This window comes from Xyrauchen texanus, chromosome 37 (genome assembly GCF_025860055.1).
Source record: "Xyrauchen texanus isolate HMW12.3.18 chromosome 37, RBS_HiC_50CHRs, whole genome shotgun sequence".
Classification (NCBI taxonomy): domain Eukaryota; kingdom Metazoa; phylum Chordata; class Actinopteri; order Cypriniformes; family Catostomidae; genus Xyrauchen; species Xyrauchen texanus.
In genome coordinates, this window is record NC_068312.1 from 10,407,265 (window position 1) to 10,425,306 (window position 18,042).

General features: G+C 39.1%; 1 protein-coding gene across 1 annotated transcript; it reads right to left on the bottom strand.

Moving 5' to 3' along the window:
* Positions 1–764: 764 nt before the first annotated feature.
* LOC127630979 (RING finger protein 122) lies at positions 765–17,757 on the bottom strand. Its single transcript, XM_052108909.1, has 6 exons — positions 17,419–17,757; positions 10,659–10,815; positions 7,762–7,807; positions 4,373–4,414; positions 3,146–3,228; positions 765–2,164 (listed from the first exon to the last, which is right to left on the bottom strand). The coding sequence occupies exons 1-6, from the start codon at positions 17,441–17,443 to the stop codon at positions 2,050–2,052; spliced, it is 468 nt and encodes a 155-aa protein (XP_051964869.1). The 5' UTR covers positions 17,444–17,757; the 3' UTR covers positions 765–2,049.
* Between the last annotated feature and the right edge of the window lie 285 nt (positions 17,758–18,042).

Here is an 18,042-nt window from a genome sequence, read left to right on the forward strand (position 1 = left end):
TTCATAGTATAGTTTATAGTGATTGAGTATGTGCACTACACAAAAAAATTTAATAAATGTATACTCTTTAGAATTTCTACAAAGATACTCTTCTGTTATTATTATCTGGATTAAGGTGTTGAGATGAATGGCAGACATGTTGGCATGGCAACACTCACTGCTCAACTTTTCATCTTCTAAGTCTGCAAAAATGGGTTGTTTTCACAACTTTCTGATGTCAGCGAGATACATAAGACTACCACATGACCAACCGTATTTACATGCCAAAATAAAAATGTGTATGATCTGACCCCGTTAATGTTAGCTTAACCTCTTGTCCTCTATTGAGTTCTATCACATCTCCATTTCAACTGGTATTTTTGAACTGTTTAAACCCTTTTTTAGCTTAAAGTGTGTCTTAAGAGACACATCAAGCCAGGTCTTCAGTGGAACACAAAATTAGAAATTGTGAAGAATAAACTGATCGCTATTAAAAGGACGAGTCATATGCAGCACTTCTATGGTACTTGTGTGTCCTTTTTGACAATTAAAAGCTCCAGACACAAGTATTGTTGTATTGTTAATTCTTCAAAAATGTCTTCTTTTGTGTTAGACAGAAGTCATACTGTATGGATTTGGAATGTCATTAGTCTGAGTAAATAATTATACTTTTTTTTTTAAATTACTTTAAGATCATTAAACATGACCTAATGTTTTGAAAGACTGTCTAAATAGTTTCTTTAGGAGGTACCTTCATTAAAAAAAAAAAAAAAAAAGCTGACTGTTAATTCTGTCTCCACATTTAATTGGAATTATCATAAATACGAGTTTCCTACTCTGAAGTTGCACTTGAACGCCCCCTCAGGTTGTAATTACAACTGGGAAACGCAGAGATAATTTGGATGCCTGTGTTTTCCGAGCTAGGAGAAGACATAAATATTCAACATGGCGGACGAGAGTACAATTATGATGGTTTTATTCATTTTTCTAAATGCAGCTTCCATACAATTGCTTGCATTTTAAGTCATATATGTTTACATACATCAGGAACTTGTCCTATTTTATGCTTATTGTTCATTTTTACGCAGAGAAATAACATGTATTTGACCAAAATTACATTCTCGTCAGCCAGCTGGCTAGCATGTATTGCGGTCTCAAAATAAGAGTTCCCAATGAAATTTACATGAATGAACCAGGCATCCTCCATGTTTCCAGCAACAAAGCACTTGAAAAGTAACATGCTCGTAATTACAACTTCAGAAGTGGGAAGTAGGATAATTCCGATCGCACGTGAAGGCATTGAAAGTCACTGACTGGGCATAAACAAGCAAAGAAATCTACTGCAAAGACAAAATCCATCAAATTGCTTTTTTCTGTGTGAAAACATTGATTAAAACACTTCAGTAACAATAACAACCAGGTTACAGTGGGGAAAAAAAACACAAAAAAACTTATAACGCAAAAAGAAAGCCACGTGTGTTTTCACCGGCAGTCCATTTTTTCAGTGTCCAGAAACGGTGGGAGTTTGCTCAAAATCTTGTAGGACCGTCAATGAGTTGTTCAAATAAATTCCATAATGGACTAGACATCTATCACTACAAATGGTTACTGTACAGAACACACACACTCTCTCTGACATACACACACCACTGTGAAAAAGTTATTTGGGCCCAGTGCACTTTGCTGCTGTCTATCTCCATTGCAGCGGTCAGATGTTCAGGTGCTGGAATGCTGTTTAGTGCCAGTCAGTTTTACTATTGGCATTCAATGATAAATTAACTTGGGAGATGATAGGCTTGTTTTCTAAAGTGTCTCAAAGTGACTTCATTTAAGAATCTTCAATGACAGTATGTTTTAGAACTCTTACTCTTGGATTGAGAAAACGTGCCCCTTAAATTCATCTTCAAGCTAAAGGTTTAACCCGACTTTAAATAAGGTTAGAGTCACAATCCGATCATAGAATTGCAGAGAAGTACAGTCAGGCTGTGCATGTCTGTAAAAATCCCCAGAGAGGTGAAGCACACACAACATCTGATGCCAGTCTCATCCCTTTTCCAGAAGCATCCATTGCTACACCAGCTCATCCAGTAATGTGCCTATGCTCTGGTGCTGCTCGGAGGAACCAGAGAGGGGTTTATTACACATGGGACAGACACAGCGCACCTCCAGCCACTTCACCACACACCTGAAAACATACACATTGTTGATTTAGTTTACCAATGTACATCAAGATCTAATTCACTGATGTCACCCAAAAATTCAAATTCACCCTTACCCTCCTGGCATCCTAGATGTGTATGACTTTCTTTCTTCAGCAGAACAGAAATGAAGATTTTTAGAAGAATATTTCAGCTCTGTAGGTTCATACAATGGAAGTGAATGGTGACCAGAACTTAAAAGTTCAAAAAAGCATATTAAGGCAGCATAAAAGTAATCCTTACAACTCCAGTGGTTTAATCCATGTCTTCAGAAGCATTCTAATAATTTTTGGGTAAAAACAGAGCAAAATATAACTCCTTTTTCACTTTAAATCTTGACATATGAGGTCATCTTGGCAATCATGACTTCAAGCTCAATTACATTTCCTAACGCCATCTAGCGCTCACATTTATCAAGCACTAGGAAATGTAATCAAGCTAGAAGTCATGATCGTGCCTAGAGACTGAAATGGCAATATCTACAATGAAAAAGTTACATTTTGGTCTGTTCTCAAACAAATCCAACTGGATTGCTTCAGAAGACATTGATTAAACCAATTTATGCTGCATTTATGTGCTTTTTGGAGCTTCAAAGTTTTAGTCACCATTCACTTGAATTGTAAGTACAAACAGAGCTGAGATTAAAAAATATATGTTTGTGTTTAACAGAAGACAGAAAGTTAATGATGTAAATGATGAGAGAATTTTAATTTTTGGGTGAACTATTCCTTTACAAATCAGACATAATCTGGTGCATATAAAACAGCCATTAGTATAAAAAGGCCCTGGATACAAAGGGCAGTAAAGAGAATCAAAGCAGTGTCTGTAAACATGAAGTAAGCTGTAATTATGTTTCAGGATAAGATCCTTCACCCATCTACATTCACAGTGCTGCTTACAATAGCAGGCTCCAGATCAGCACTGCTGCTTTATGAACACCAGCGGTTACACACCAGCTTATTACTCACCTCCTGTGAAAAGCATGTTGGCATGGCAACACCCCCAGCTCATCTTTCACCTTAAAGTCCTCCAAGCACACAGCACATGTTTGCTGTGGAAGAAAAAAACCACAGACACAGAGGTATGGAGGCACAAATAAACAAGGAGAAAAGTGAAAACATGTGAGCGGCAGACAGAAATACAAGCTTTTGTGTACAAGTGATGAATAAAAAAAATGTATTCTAAGAAATAAGCTCTGAGGTAAAAACAATACTGAGGTTTATGTTTAAAAACACATTCTGAGGGTCACAACATTGATGAGGTTTACTTGCTTGTGTGCATTTGTTGTTGCACAGAGGGCCACTGTAGGATAAATCATTGTTTTAAATACTGCATATTACTAACTCATAAAAGTATTTGTAAATGTATGAATTGCATTGCATTAGATAACAAAATAACAAACCGAGTGGCATTTGCAAACAAAGGATGCTAGACTTTTATGAAGGTAAAATAGTGCCTAAATGATTAGCATGCACAGAGTAAGATTTGTGAAAGTGTAAATCAAATTGCAAGCATAAAAATAAATTGCATGCGCACATAACGTTTTGTAAAGGTGTAAATCAAGTTGCAAGCTTAAGAAACTAATTTAAGCAATATTTTAATGCTTTGCATAAGTGTAATTCATGTGTTGTGAATCTGTAATTTTTAACATGTTTATAACATGAATAAACATGACTTCCTTTGCCACTGTTTTTGTGCCTAAACATGGTACAAAGTGTAAGCATGAAAAAAAGGTTGTCAGAAGAATACACACCAAATTTACTTTGTGTTAAAACGCAATTACAGATTCACAATACATGATTTACACTTATGCAAAGCATTAAAATATTGCTAAAATTAGTTTCTTAAGCTTGCAACTTGCTTTACATCTTTACTAAACGTTCTGTGCACATGCAATTTATTTTTACGCTTGCAATTTGATTTACACTTTCACAAATCTTACTCGGTGCATGCAAATCAATCAGGCACTATTTTACCTTCATAACCTCTTCTCAAAACTAACTATACATTAATCACATTATGACTATGAACATGTTACACTTACATTTGACAACCATTTGACATATTTTTTGTCTTAATTTTGAAAAGTGTTTGAACAGACCTATTTCATAATTTTGAATCTAACAAAATACTTTTAGTTACATGCTTTAGGATAGCAAACTAAAATGTACAAAAGACTAGGGATCTCTTCTTACCCCATGAAGATTTAGCTTCTTAGGGTCTCCTTTTAAGATTACCTGCAATGTACACATATGATAGCAATTAGTTCAGTAGAAGAGGAAAATTGCAAAAACTGCTCTCCTATATAGCACTCCAATAGTATCTAATTTAATCATCACGACACACAGGGGTCAGACAGTCTGTGTGACGAATGATGGAGGGAACGAGACATTGTGTCGATTGAAGCGACATTAGGGGTCTTTCTTGAAGGCCTCGTTTACCTCTGAACTTGAGAAAAGGCCAATGAGAATTTGGTGGACAGAATTGCATGCCCCTCCCCCGGACATACGGGTATAAAGGAAGGAGGGCGTGCGTCTGTTCATTCAAGTTTTGCACTGAGGAGCCGAGGATAAGGTTTTGGCCATTACAGCATCGTGGCGAGAGGGACACAACGTCTTGTTCCCTCCATCAGGGAACGGAGGTTACAACAGTAACCTAGACGTTCCCCAACTGTCGCTCACTTTGACATGTGTCGAGTGAAGCGACACTAGTGGTCCTTATCCAATAACGCCATGATGCTGAACCGTGTTACGTGAGATGCTGATGCAGGTGCAAGTTGGCAGTTGCGTGCTAGAGTAGCAGGCTGCATCAGACTGCACGTTACCTTCTCCAATGCCCCATAGAAATTTAGTCATAAAACTTTTTAGGTTCCCGCACCCGTTGAGGGGGGGAACAAGCGATGGGAGCAGGCTGCACCAGCCTGCTCCTTTTCTCTTTCTCTATGTTTCTCGCATAGATTGTAAAAGCGGCTGGGGCCATCTTAACGCTATAATATGCAATCAGGGAGGGTGTTCTTTTCCAGCTCCTATTCTTTCAGGGGGAAAAGACCCTGCAGAGACTACATCCTGCCCAGGCTGGGGGCAGGTAAATGTGGCAAATGCGTCACATGGGTTTTCAAGCCACACGTGGAAGTGGCGCAGTGGTAGATCCTACCTAGCAAGGGAGGAGTTACTACAAACACAGCAACCGTGGGGCAGCGGGGACTAACCCCACCAACATCACAGGGGTGTACCGTGAAAACTGACCCCTGTGGAGCACCTCTCCTAGTACAGAGTCATTAGAACTTGCTGTGGGTCTGGTTGGGAATTCCTCTGTTGAATTCGTGAACCAAAGGGCTAGGGAGGAAGAACATCCAGGGAGCGTGAGCTTAGTGGCTAACCTGGGAGAAAGAGCACACTGGATAACTTTGGTGAAGGGCGCTAGGTGCAAGCGGAACACCTGGTCAGCTGTTCCGTATTACCGAGTTCTACGTGCTCGGACCTGAGAGAACACAGGACGAGACCGACTCAACCCTGAGATTGTGGAATCTCGCAAAGGTATTGGGTGTTGCCCAGCCCGCTGCTCTGCAGATGTCTGCTAGGGAGGTGCCGTTGGCCAGTGCCTATGAGGATGCCACACTTCTTGTTGAGTGTGCTCGAACCCACAAGGGGGCGGGCATGGTCTGGGTGTGATAGGCAGTGGGCAAGCCTCTGTTTGGAGACAGCGTTCCCTTTCCGCTTTCAGAAAAAAGAAGACAAAGAGCTGCTCAGGATGTCTAAAGCTCTGCGTGCAGTCCACATACACAGCAACGAAAAGCGCTTGCAGGTTCACTACCTGGTCCCTGAAGGGAGTCGTAGGAACCTTGGGCACATAGCCCGGTCTCGGTCTTAGGATGGCGTGAGCATCTGTTGGACCGAATTCCAGGCAAGTGTTGCTGACAGAGAATGTTTGCAGGTCCCCAACCCTCTTGATGGAAGTGAGCACGATCAGGAGGGCCGTCTTCAAGGAGAGAGCTCTGAGGTCAACTGATTCTAGCTGCTCGAAGGGGGGTCTCTGAAGGCCTGAAAGGACCATGGAGAGAGCCCATGAGGGGAACAGGCATGGCCTGGGAGGGTTCAGCCTCCGGGCACCTCTAAGGAACCTGATCAGGTCGTGCTTCCCTAAGGACTTGCCGTCTACTGTGTCATGGTGAGCCGAGATAGCGTCTACATAAACCTTCAAGGTGGAGGGGGACAGCCTCCCTCCAACCTCTCCTGCAGGAATGAGAGCACTGACCCAACTGCGCATATATGCGGGTCTTCAGATTGGGAAGAACACCAGTTCACGGACAAGCGCCACTTTAGGGCGTAAAGCTGCCTGGTAGAGGGAGCTCTGGCTTGGTTGATCATGTCTACAACAGCAGGTGGTTAGACTTTGACATTCCGAATCCCATACAGGGGCCAGACATGGAGGTTCCAGAGGTCTGGGTGCGGATGCTCAGGGAGATCAGGGTACACGTTGCACACGGCGCCACAACCCAGTTCAGAGGCGTCTGTGGTAACCACAACGTACCGGGACACCTACTGAAAGGGGATTCCTGTCTGCAGAAAACAGAGGTTTGTCCAGGGGTTGAGAGTCTGGTGACAAGAGAGGGTGATGACAAAACTTTATTTGCCGCGGTGCCATGCCCATCTCGGGAATCGAATCTGAAGCCAGTGCTGAAGCGGTCTCATATGCATCAACCCCAGCGGCGCGCCGCAGAGGATGCTATATGCCCAATGAGCCTCTGGAATTGTTTGAGAGGAACCGCTGGGCCTAGTTTGAACAACGCGAGGCATTTCAGCACTGACTGCGCGTGCTCATTCGTGAGACGCGCTAACATTGAGACAAGAGATGCTCTGAACCGGAGAGAGCTTGCTCTTTTCCCAGTTGACCTTAAGCCCTAAACGGCTGATGTGCCTGAGCACCTGGTCCCTGTGGGCGCACAGTAGTTCTCGAGAGTGAGCTAGGATGAGCCAGTCATCGAGATAATTGAGTATGTGAGAATGAACAGACGCACGCCCTACTTCCTTTATACTCGTATGTCCGGGGGAGGGGCATGCAAATTCTGTCAGCTAATTTCTCATTGGCCTTTTCTCAAGTTCAGAGGTAAACGAGGCCTTCAAGAAAGACACCTAGTGTCGCTTCACTCAACACAACATCGAAGTGAGCGACAGAACTAGTGGGGAACTAGTATGTGCCTTTCCTATAAGGCACATACTAGTATAAATAAAAAGAGTTCAATGTGTTATGTACATATGCTGAAACTTTCAGATCTCAAAAATCACTCCCCAATTCAAAAGAACCTTAAATTGAAACTGAGCTAGAAAACCAGAACTCTTCATTCTTATGATGTCAACTATATTGGACCTGGTGACCTGAGGTCTAAAAAAGAGCATTGCTACTCATTTCACATGCAACGAGGTCAGCAACAGCCTGTTTAATTCAAAGAAAGTGTCTGAGAGTGGAACATGGGCACCTTAAACTAAATACGACAAAATCTTGACTTACATTATACGTCAGTGGAAAAACAGAATAATAAAAATTTAGATATATGATCCCTTTAATTCATATTGCTCACTCTTACCTCTCTGTATCCAAAGCGTTCACTTTGGGCTTGTTGTCTCAATTTACTATTGAGGAGAAAGGGAAAACAAAGCATACAGTTACTGTAAAAAGACATGAAATACTACATCCATACAATGAAAACTAAACCACATTATGTATCTAATTGCCTGATGTGAGCCAGTTGAAAGTAGTCTCCACACTAAGTGAGGATTTGGAATAAAATGAATATAAAAGTAATTGTGGCTAAATCTGGCAGCACAACAAAAAGGACTCTTAAAGATACATGCAGGCATGGGTCATTTTTAGAGCCTGGATTACAAAAATCTGTGTTAAATTTGACTGATGAATCACTGATTTATATGGCAAAAGAAGAGACAGAATCAGACATCGTTTTCTGCTCACGACAGAAGCTCTGATGTGTCTGGAATGCTAATTCACACACCACTCTTAAAGTGCTATAATTTGCATTTGACATGATTTACATGTTGTCCAATAGACACTAGACATCTACCAAGAGAGAGACTAAATTGATCATAAATTATATGGCTCCCCTCTCTGCACTCTGCATTCTATACAGGCTACTGTATTTTGCCTTTTTTTTTTTTATAAAGATCCATTCACACATTGATTATAGACCCACCACACACTCACCAGAACAGAATAGAATAGGAAATACAGAGTGGAAAAGAGTAGAGTCGAGTAGGATGAGGTAGGGTATAATACAAGAATAGCAATTGGATAAAATAGGAGAGGGCTAAGCAGACAAGAGTTGAGGTAAATTGAGTGGAGTTAAGTAGTTGACTTTAGTTTAAATAATAAGAAAAGAATAGGAGATACAAGGACAGCGTAGAGTAGAAAATAATAGAGTAGGATAGGATAAGAAAAAAGAACACAATAGAATAAAATAGAATAGGAGAGGGCAGAGTAGAGAATGAGAGGATAAAAAGAAAATTATAAATTAGAATCGAAAAGAACAGAATAGGGCAGAGTAGAGATGAGTAGAGTAGGACAGGATAAAGAAGAATATAATAAAATGTGAGAGGACAGATTAGAGAAGAGTAGAGTAGGACATAATATGATGAATAAGAATATAAAAGATTAGAATAGAATATAATATGAGCAGAGAGGACAGAGTAGAGTCGAGCTGGATAGGGTAAGCTAGGGTAGTGTAGGGTATATAGAATAGAATAGAATAGAATAGAATAGGGCAGAGTAGGATAGAATGAATAGCAGAGTAGAGTCAAGTTGGACAGGGTAGGCTAGGATAGTGTTGGCTACTGTAGAATAGAATAGAATAGAATAGAATATGTGCTGAGAGGACAGAGTAGAGAAGAGTAGAGTCGAGTTGGATAGGGTAGGCTAGGGTAGTGTAGATTACTATAGAGTAGAATAGAAGAGTATAGAATATGAGCGGAAAGGACAGAGTAGATTTGAGTTGGATAGGGTAGGCAAGGGTAGAGTAGGTTACTGTAGAGTAGAAAAGAATAGAATATGAGTGGAAAGGACAGAGTAGACAAGAGTAGAGTTGAGTTGTATAGAGTAGGCTAGGGTAGTGTTGGTTACTGTAGAGTAGAATAGAATAGAATATGAGCTGAGAGGACAGAGTAGAGAAGAGTAGAGTTGAGTTGGATAGGGTAGGCTAGGGTAGTGTAGGTTACTATAGAGTAGAATAGAAGAGTATAGAATATGAGCGGAAAGGACAGAGTAGATTTGAGTTGGATAGGGTAGGCAAGGGTAGAGTAGGTTACTGTAGAGTAGAAAAGAATAGAATATGAGTGGAAAGGACAGAGTAGACAAGAGTAGTGTTGAGTTGTATAGAGTAGGCTAGGGTAGTGTTGGTTACTGTAGAGTAGAATAGAATAGAATATGAGCTGAGAGGACAGAGTAGAGAAGAGTAGAGTTGAGTTGAGTTGGATAGGGTAGGCTAGGCTAGGGTAGTGTAGGTTACTGTAGAATTGAATATAATAGAATTTGAGCAGAGAGGACAGAGAAGGGAAGAGTAGAGTTGAGTTGGACAGGGTAGGCTAAGGTAGAGTAGGTTACAGTAGAGTAGAAAATAATAGAATATGAGTGGAAAGGACAGAGTAGACAAGAGTAGAGTTTAGTTGTACAGAGTAGGCTAGGGTAGTGTAGGTTGCTGTAGAATAGAACATAATAGAATTTGAGCAGAGAGGACAGAGAAGGGAACGGTAGAGTTGTGTTCACTACTGTAGGCTAGGGTAGAGTAGGGTACTGTAGAGTACAATAGAATAGAATATGAGCGTAGAGGACAGAGTAGAGAAGGGTCAAGACGAGTTGGATAAGATAAGCTAGGGTAGTCTACGGTACTGAAGAACAGAATAGAATAGAGTAGTTAAGAGTAGAGTAGGATAGGATAGGATATAGAAGAATATAATATAACATAACATAATATAATAGAGCAGAGGAGAAAAGACTATAGAAGAATAGGATAAAGAACAGAATAGAATATAAGAGGGATGGTCGGAATAGAATAGAATAAAATAGAATATGGGAGAAGAGGATAGAGCATAGAGGAGTAAAGACAGAGTTGGACAGAGTAGAATAGGGAAGTGTACAGTAGAACAGCATAGACTATAACATACCTGAAGTTGAAATGTCAGACAGAGGCAGATTTATACAGATTTAAATGGTTTGAATTGCTTTGTAATACATTACCATTGATATCAACAGTCAACATTGCACTACCCTCAACATACAACTGTCTGCCTGCTTGTGTGCTGTCAATACAGTCATTTCCTGTCGCTATGCACCACAGTCCTGATAATACTACTAACCGCTTGCTTGTATTGTCCTACAGTGAATCAGTGGCCTCATAAGAAATGCTTGTGTCCAAGCATACACCTTTGTTTATGTTTATTTATGTGCTTGTGTGTGTGTGAGATAAGATTTATGTACCTTATGAAATAGCAGCAGAATATGAGGCTGAGTACGAAGACAAAGATGCCCGTGCCGAAGATAACCATATAGATATTGAGAGGCAGATCCTGGAAGGTAACTGATGGCATAGTGCAGGTCTTATTGGAGTAGATAAGTCCCAAACCGCAGAAGCACCCTAAACATGCAGTGATTAAGAGCACACAGTAAAGTACAATATCACCAAAACCGTCAAATGTGAAATGAACTTTAACACTTCAATAAAAACAGAACTACTCTGAATTACAAAAATGATTTCTGGAAAAAGAGGTCTGTTTATCTTAGAACGCAGATACTATATGGTGAATACAGTTAAAGTGTTAAACTTTCGAATTATTGTCATTGCCATTGTTTTTAAAATATGATCTGATGGAAACATCAATGTCATCTGAAACTAGTTTAGTAGGAACTTAATGCCGATTTTGTTAATGGAAGAATATGCAAATAATTTAAGATGATTACGCTTAAAGACCCCATCATTTGATGAGTAGTTTTCTTGCCCAGTGTTTATATGCTTTTGCTCTACGGTAATTCTAGGACTAGAGAAAAAAACAGATATTGATATAAAATGGTATTTCAGGTCCCTGCTGCTTCTCATTCCTATTAAATATTGTTTCAAATAAATGTTCATAGACCAATATATTGGCCTGACTGCATAACAAGACAATATTTGGCCATTTTTGGTATCTTAGATGATTACTAAAAAGTGTTAGCTCTCCTTGTGTTAATTTCAAAATCGTACAGCCTTGTCAATAGACAATGCAATTTTGATTCAAATATTTTTGTGTGAAGTTATGAATAATTATTTAAAATTATTATAAAATTATTTTAATAGTTACAAATATTTTAAAAGCTTATTTTTATGTAAAATACATATCATAAACAAAATAAATATTGTAAAATAAATGTATTGTAAATTAATAATATTGTGTCAAATAAAAGTTATAAACGTAAATATAATTTCAGCAATAGCATGAGATTAAGAATAGCTGGTGGAGGAAAATTCCACCAACCATTTCATGCAGGGCCACACTATGACACAATGCAGCCTGGTTGTGCAGTCCAAGCACACAACATGATATTGCATTCTTTAGTAACACGTCTGTGAACTGTGACTGGACGAGTGCCCAGTTTAACTTCCCCACTTGCTGTGTTGACATTGTGTAAGAGCAAAAATGCCTAATAACTAATAACAAATGAATGCCTCTGGAGTATATACTATAAACATTCATCATGCACACAGGCACATGTGAGCTGCTTGTAGAAAACAGCCTAATGGAAAGATTGGTCAAACTCTAGAATATAAACATGATCTCAAACATCTGAAAATGCTTTCTAAAATGCTTTATGCATTTTATGTGAAAAAGCAGAATTGTCTTTGTATTTGCACAATTGTGTTCAACCCTGTTATGCTGTGTCATACATTTCCCAATTTCAAAACAATGCTTTGATGTTTCTGACATCATATATTAGGGAGTAAAACCTTAAAGAGATAATGTGTAATATACTGATAAAGACTGTTTTGAACCATGTGGACAAATAGACTGTTAAAGGGATAGTTCTCCCAAAAGTTTAAATTCTCTCATGATTTACTCACCCTCATGCCATCCCAGATGTGTCTGACACAAACAAAGGTTTTTAGAGGAATATCTCAGCTCTGTAGGTTCATACAATGCAAGTTAAAGGCTGATTAGACATTTGTAGCTCCAAACAAAAGTCATTTTTTTACTTTAAATCTCCACTTTCACTTTTACATCTGAAAGTCTCATGTGGTGCCTGTTTAGTTTCACTTTCACATCTAAAAATTAAAGTTACAATGGAGATTTAGAGAAAAACAGGACTTAAATACTGTTCTGTTTCTCACCCAAATCTATTATATCGCTTCTGAAGATAAGGATTTAAACACTGGAGTCATATGGATTGCTTTTATGTTTCCTTTATGTGATTTTTGGAGCTACAAAAGGTCTGATCAACATTCACTTGCATTGTATGGACCTACAGAGCTGAAATATTGTTCTAAATACCTTAATTTGTGTTCTGTTGAAGAAAGAAAGTCATGCACTTCTGGGATGGATGAGAGTAAATGATGAGAGAATTTTTGGGAGAATCTTTTTGTCCACATGGTTCAAAACAGACTTTATCAGTATATTATCCATATTTTACACTTATATTGACTTATATTGATTTTTTTCTTGGTGCAATAAGTACAATATTAATTCAATTTAAACAGTTAAAGCCACTTTTGTACCAACCTTCAACTCTGTAAAGCTTCATTGTTTTATTACACAGATGCACAGGTAAATGTCTTAACCTGCTGGGTTTTACTGCCTACCACATCTCCGCCAGAGCCTTCAGTTGTCCAGCTACGGGGTCATCAGCTGGGAGCCACCTATCATGGATATTTTGCCATATTAATCCCAGAAACGTCTCCTGGTGGTGGGGCAGCAGTCAGGGACATCTCCCTGCCACCCCCCACAGCTGGACACCGGATCTTTCAATTTCCTCTTGGTCATACTTTCCCATCAAGACGTTCCTACTTTCCTATCGAGACATACCTTCCCTACATCCAAGGCCTCTTCTCTGTTAGAAAAACACAAGCTATCAAACTCTGCCTGCCACCCGTCCAGTGCCTGTCCTTAAACCAATCCTCCAACAGATTAAGTAGGAGAGAAATGTGAGATGCAAGGCACGAGACTGCACTAGCCACCCCTCCAATGCCTAGCTTGAAACTGGTTTCGCTACCCTACTCAATCCCTCTCCGGAAATCCCCTGATAAGGACAGAGTAGGTCCATGGAAATAATTCCTCCCCAACCCTTTCCTCTTCTACATGCTACCTCACCACATATCGCAATTGTTCCCTATTGCTACTTTCTCACTTCTTCACACCCCGCTTTTCATCCTTCCTTCTTAACCATAGCCAGAAGCTCCCTTTTTCAAGTTTCCTCTGCCAATTCCTTCAGAGACTTCTTCAACATTGATCCAAAGGTACCAATGTTTTTCAACAGCTGCTACACCGAGGTTCCAATAAACCCTCGACACTCAACCTCCACAGGGTAAGTGACAGCCCTCCGTCCATTTTCCCTGCACTTGGCAGCCAAATCAGCATATTTTAGCTTCTTCCTCTCATAGGCTGCCTCAGTCTCTCTTCCCATGGGGCAGTCTCAATCATTATGACTTTCCTAGTTGCCGACCATAACACTATGTCCGGCCTCAATGAGGTAATGGCAATCTCAGAAGGAAATTTTAGCCGCTGGCCAAGGTCATCCATCATTGACCAATCACTTCCATGCGCCAGGATTGACCTTTTCTCCCTCCGTGCTTTGTGCGGCACCTCCCTTTTTAACTAACTCAATGTACTTCTTTTATTATGTATTATGGCCTTTGTTGGCCTTTATTCTTCACACCTTAAGGATCTATGACAGCTTTCGCAGAACCTGATGATGCCGCCATCTTTATAAGGCGCACTTGCACCCAGCCAACATGTGCTGCAGATTTGCTCTTGAGGCCTCGCAGAGGGGACAACTCTCCTCTTTACCATACAACAGAGACAAATTTCCAGGGCTTGGAAGAGTGTCATAGGTGGATCTTATTAGAAAACCTAGCCTGGCCTGGGGAATCTTCCACAGTTCAGCCCATCCTAAAACCTTAGATGCACCTTCCCATACTGTCCAGCACCCTTGCTGCTTCTGGCTGACTGCTCAAATCATATACCCTTCCTCTTCCATCTTAGTTACTTCTGTCACTACCATCGATTTCTTCTGTTTTTTAGAGGCTGCTGACCACAGTTTTGGAGACATCCCCCATCCAAGGCCTGCTCTTCCTGACTGGGTTCTTCCAACAATCTCTTGTTGCTTCAGTCTTGAAACCGCCTGATTACAACCTCCTCTGACTTCTAGGCACGGGCCTGGATAAACCTGGGCTTGACAAGCCCTCACTAACTGGTCTGTTAATTCCCTTAGTTCTAAGAACAGCCTGGTCTTCTCCTGCTTGTAACCCAGTGTGATACATTTTGATGCAAGTTGTTAGGCATTTCTTCCAAACAATGCTACATTGTTATAATGTAATTGATTCCAAAGCAGTGTTGAGCTCTTGTCTCTCTCCACTTCATTCTCATACTCCTCACAGACTATTGATAATCCTTCTAAATGTGTTCAAATGGTTACGTTCACTTTGATAATTGGTTTAAAGAAATAATTCACCTAAAAATTACAATTGTGTAATAATTTACTCAACCGCATGTTGTTTCAAAGCGTATGACTTTCTTTCTTATGCGAAACACAAAAGATGTTTTAATTCATATTTTAGTTCATCATTTCAGTACAATGTCAGTGTTTATAGCCTCACATTGAAGCTTAAAAAAGCACCCAAAAGTATCATAAAAGTAGTCCATGTGGTTTTTTTTTATTTGATTGACATTTCAACCCGCAACATACATTTTTCAGTAAAAATCTTGATATCCGTTGCACTTTAATGAGTGGATGAGTGAAGCTCATTCACAGTAACATGCTTGTTCATATGAGATTTGTGTTGCTTTTATGGATAAACATCTTTTATGATGCTTTTTTTTCCATTTTGGAGCTTGAAAGCCTCAGTCCTGTGAAAAAGAGTGGCTCAAAACTTCACCTTCTGTGTTCCACGGAAGAAAGGAAGTCATTCAGGTTAGGATGAACATAAAGGTTAGTTACTAAGAATTTACATTTTAGGTGAACTATTCCTTTAAGACAGTAGGTGAAGAAGATGAGGGGATATGGCATAAACAGGCGTATAAAGTACAAGCAAACTAGGTCACTACATTTGCTTGCCATTTTACAAACACATTTCCTTCACTAACAGAACGATACAGAAAGCCATTTAGAAAGGCTGTCCGCATGGGACTAACCTGAGGTTAAGGGTCTTTCTCAAGGCCACAGTAGTGATAAAGCATGCCTGAGTCACCACTACTTCAGATTTAAACTGTATTGTTTTGTATTTGCAAGCCGGGTCCCTAAACAGACAACCCTTGACACATTTGTGGAGCTCTTTGCAAACCTGCTGACCTATATTGAAAGATGCACCAATGCATTTCCAAGACGACAGCATGCAATGTGAAAAAATGGGCAAATATTTTTTTTTTTTAATTTTTTTATTGGCTGTCTATAAAATCCAAATGCAACAGCAACTTATCCAATCATTTTTTTGAATGGTCTTTGAATACGTATACAACCCTAATAAGCTGACTCTACTAAATTAATTGAGTAAACTTGTTCCCTCAATTGAATTGAGTAATGGCATCTCCAACACTTGTAAAATTAAGTTCACTTAACTTGGTGTTTGTATACCGTAGAATGAACTTAACTATTTAAGTTACGGTAACTAGATGCAAGTAGACATAACTCAGATTTGCTATTTAAATGTTGTTGTTTCAACTTAATATTTTTAATTGAACAGACTCATTAAATGATACAATAACACAGCTCAAATAAAGAAGATGGGGGAGATGTTATGTACCCCCCCACCCCACCCCATATGTTCCATTTTGACCAAAGAAACATAATTAAATAATTCAAGCACAAGACATTGTGGATATGCCCCATAGCTTTAATGTTGTACTCAATAGTTTGAGTTATAAACACTTAAAAGTCTATGGATTTTTAACACAAATAAGTTCATGGTACTTAGATATTTGAGTTATGAGCCCAAAAGTTTACATTTCAACAAGTGTTTAATTAAAACACTTATAATGACAACTTCAGAGATTACAGTGTATAGCTGCCTGCCAGGTAACCAATAAATGTGTGTCTGTTTTTTTTAAAAAAGTTTTCTTCATGTCAAAAATACAAGTTAATATTATAAAATCAACCTGATTAACCTATTGTAGGTTACATCAATAAAAGTATTTCTTAAAGGTTAGATACGGTAGAAATAGATTTTCCATTGTTATTTTGAGAAATTTTGAGTTAAAATCTGCTCGGGATTAATAAAAATAATCAGAACAACGTCAAATACTTCTGTCTGTTTCAATCACTAAATTTCAGTCAGATATTTCATAATGTGGTGAAACACTGAAGTTCATGTGAATATGTGTGTCTATTCATGTAAAAAAAAGAGCTGCTTTCTTATTGAGCTTTTCTTTTTCATAAATGTATATGAAATATTAAAAACCCCAGAGATTAGAAAGCTTCTCATATGTGAAGCACTTTCAAGACAAATATGGAATGACCTATAAATATGAAACAAGGGTGTTATCGCAATATTTTCAACAGCTCTCAATGAATCTCAAGAATCTAGTCAGGATGAGTGGAGTAGCTAGATTTATCTAAAAGTAGGCTATGCCACACCTTCACTGTTTTGTGGAAAGCATGGATAAAGAGGTGAAATTTCACATTCACAGAATTCAATTGTCAATATTTGCAAAGGCCTATGTTGGCTATTTGTCTTTTAAAATCTGCCAGCCTAATTGAAATGTCACACCCTCCATGACACTTTGCATTAAGGGAAGGTGAGGTGACAACAAGCTGTCAATCAAATGATAAATGCCATTTTATCTAATGTATCATTGGACAAAGAGTTAGAAAGTGACAATTAACAACAGCATTAAAGGAAATATATTTAGTGTATAGCAAAAGCGAATCATCATATGGTATTTGCATGTAAATACTCCCTTATACACCCACTCTTTCCCACAAATTTCCCTTTGTTTTAGAACAAAAGGTTTAACAATTCCACAGTATTCCAGTAGCCTACAGATGTGCGTGATCTTACCGTTGCACCACTGGAATGGGTGCATCAATCCACCCGTTAGTTTCCTTTAAATGAACGGTTGTGTGTTTATAAACAGAGAAATGATGCTCTCGGTCTCTCATTCACCACATCTGGATTCAATTGACTAAAAACAATCCTTCTCACACGTCTTTACAGAGATGTTAAGTTGTGCTCGTTTCAAAGGTCACGCGGTTGACACATTCAAAACATCAGAGCCATCCGCTTCCGTTTATGTCCAATGCAGAAAAAACGTCCTTCGTTTTACATTTGTTTATGTGTCGTGGCTCCGAGGACACAAAGATGTTGGCATCCATTGAGAACTAAACAAGAGCGAATTAAAGTCCCTCCCAGCCGGAGTGATGGGCGCGCGACTGAGCCAATCTTCTCCAGCATACATTTCTGCTGTCATCTGACACGACCGTGGTATTCTGTAAAATACACTTCACATTAGTTTTCATATTAGCTACATGTAAATATGAGACGTTATCATAAAAAATAACAATGTAATTCCAAGCTTTTTTTAACGATTTAATATATGAATTATACATTATTTTGTGTTGACTAATTAATTATATATGTAATAATTACAGTGAAATATGAGCACTCTAGGGTAAGTGTGATCTA

Excerpts from the sequence above, each read along its gene's own strand:
- LOC127630979 (XM_052108909.1), bottom strand. The coding sequence starts at position 17,443 with ATGCACCCATTCCAGTGGTGCAACG. Across the intron at positions 7,808-10,658 it reads TTCTGCTGCTATTTCATAAG|TAAATTGAGACAACAAGCCC; the intron begins GTACATAAATCT and ends TCTCCTCAATAG. Across the intron at positions 3,229-4,372 it reads AGAAGCTAAATCTTCATGGG|CAAACATGTGCTGTGTGCTT; the intron begins GTAAGAAGAGAT and ends TTTCTTCCACAG.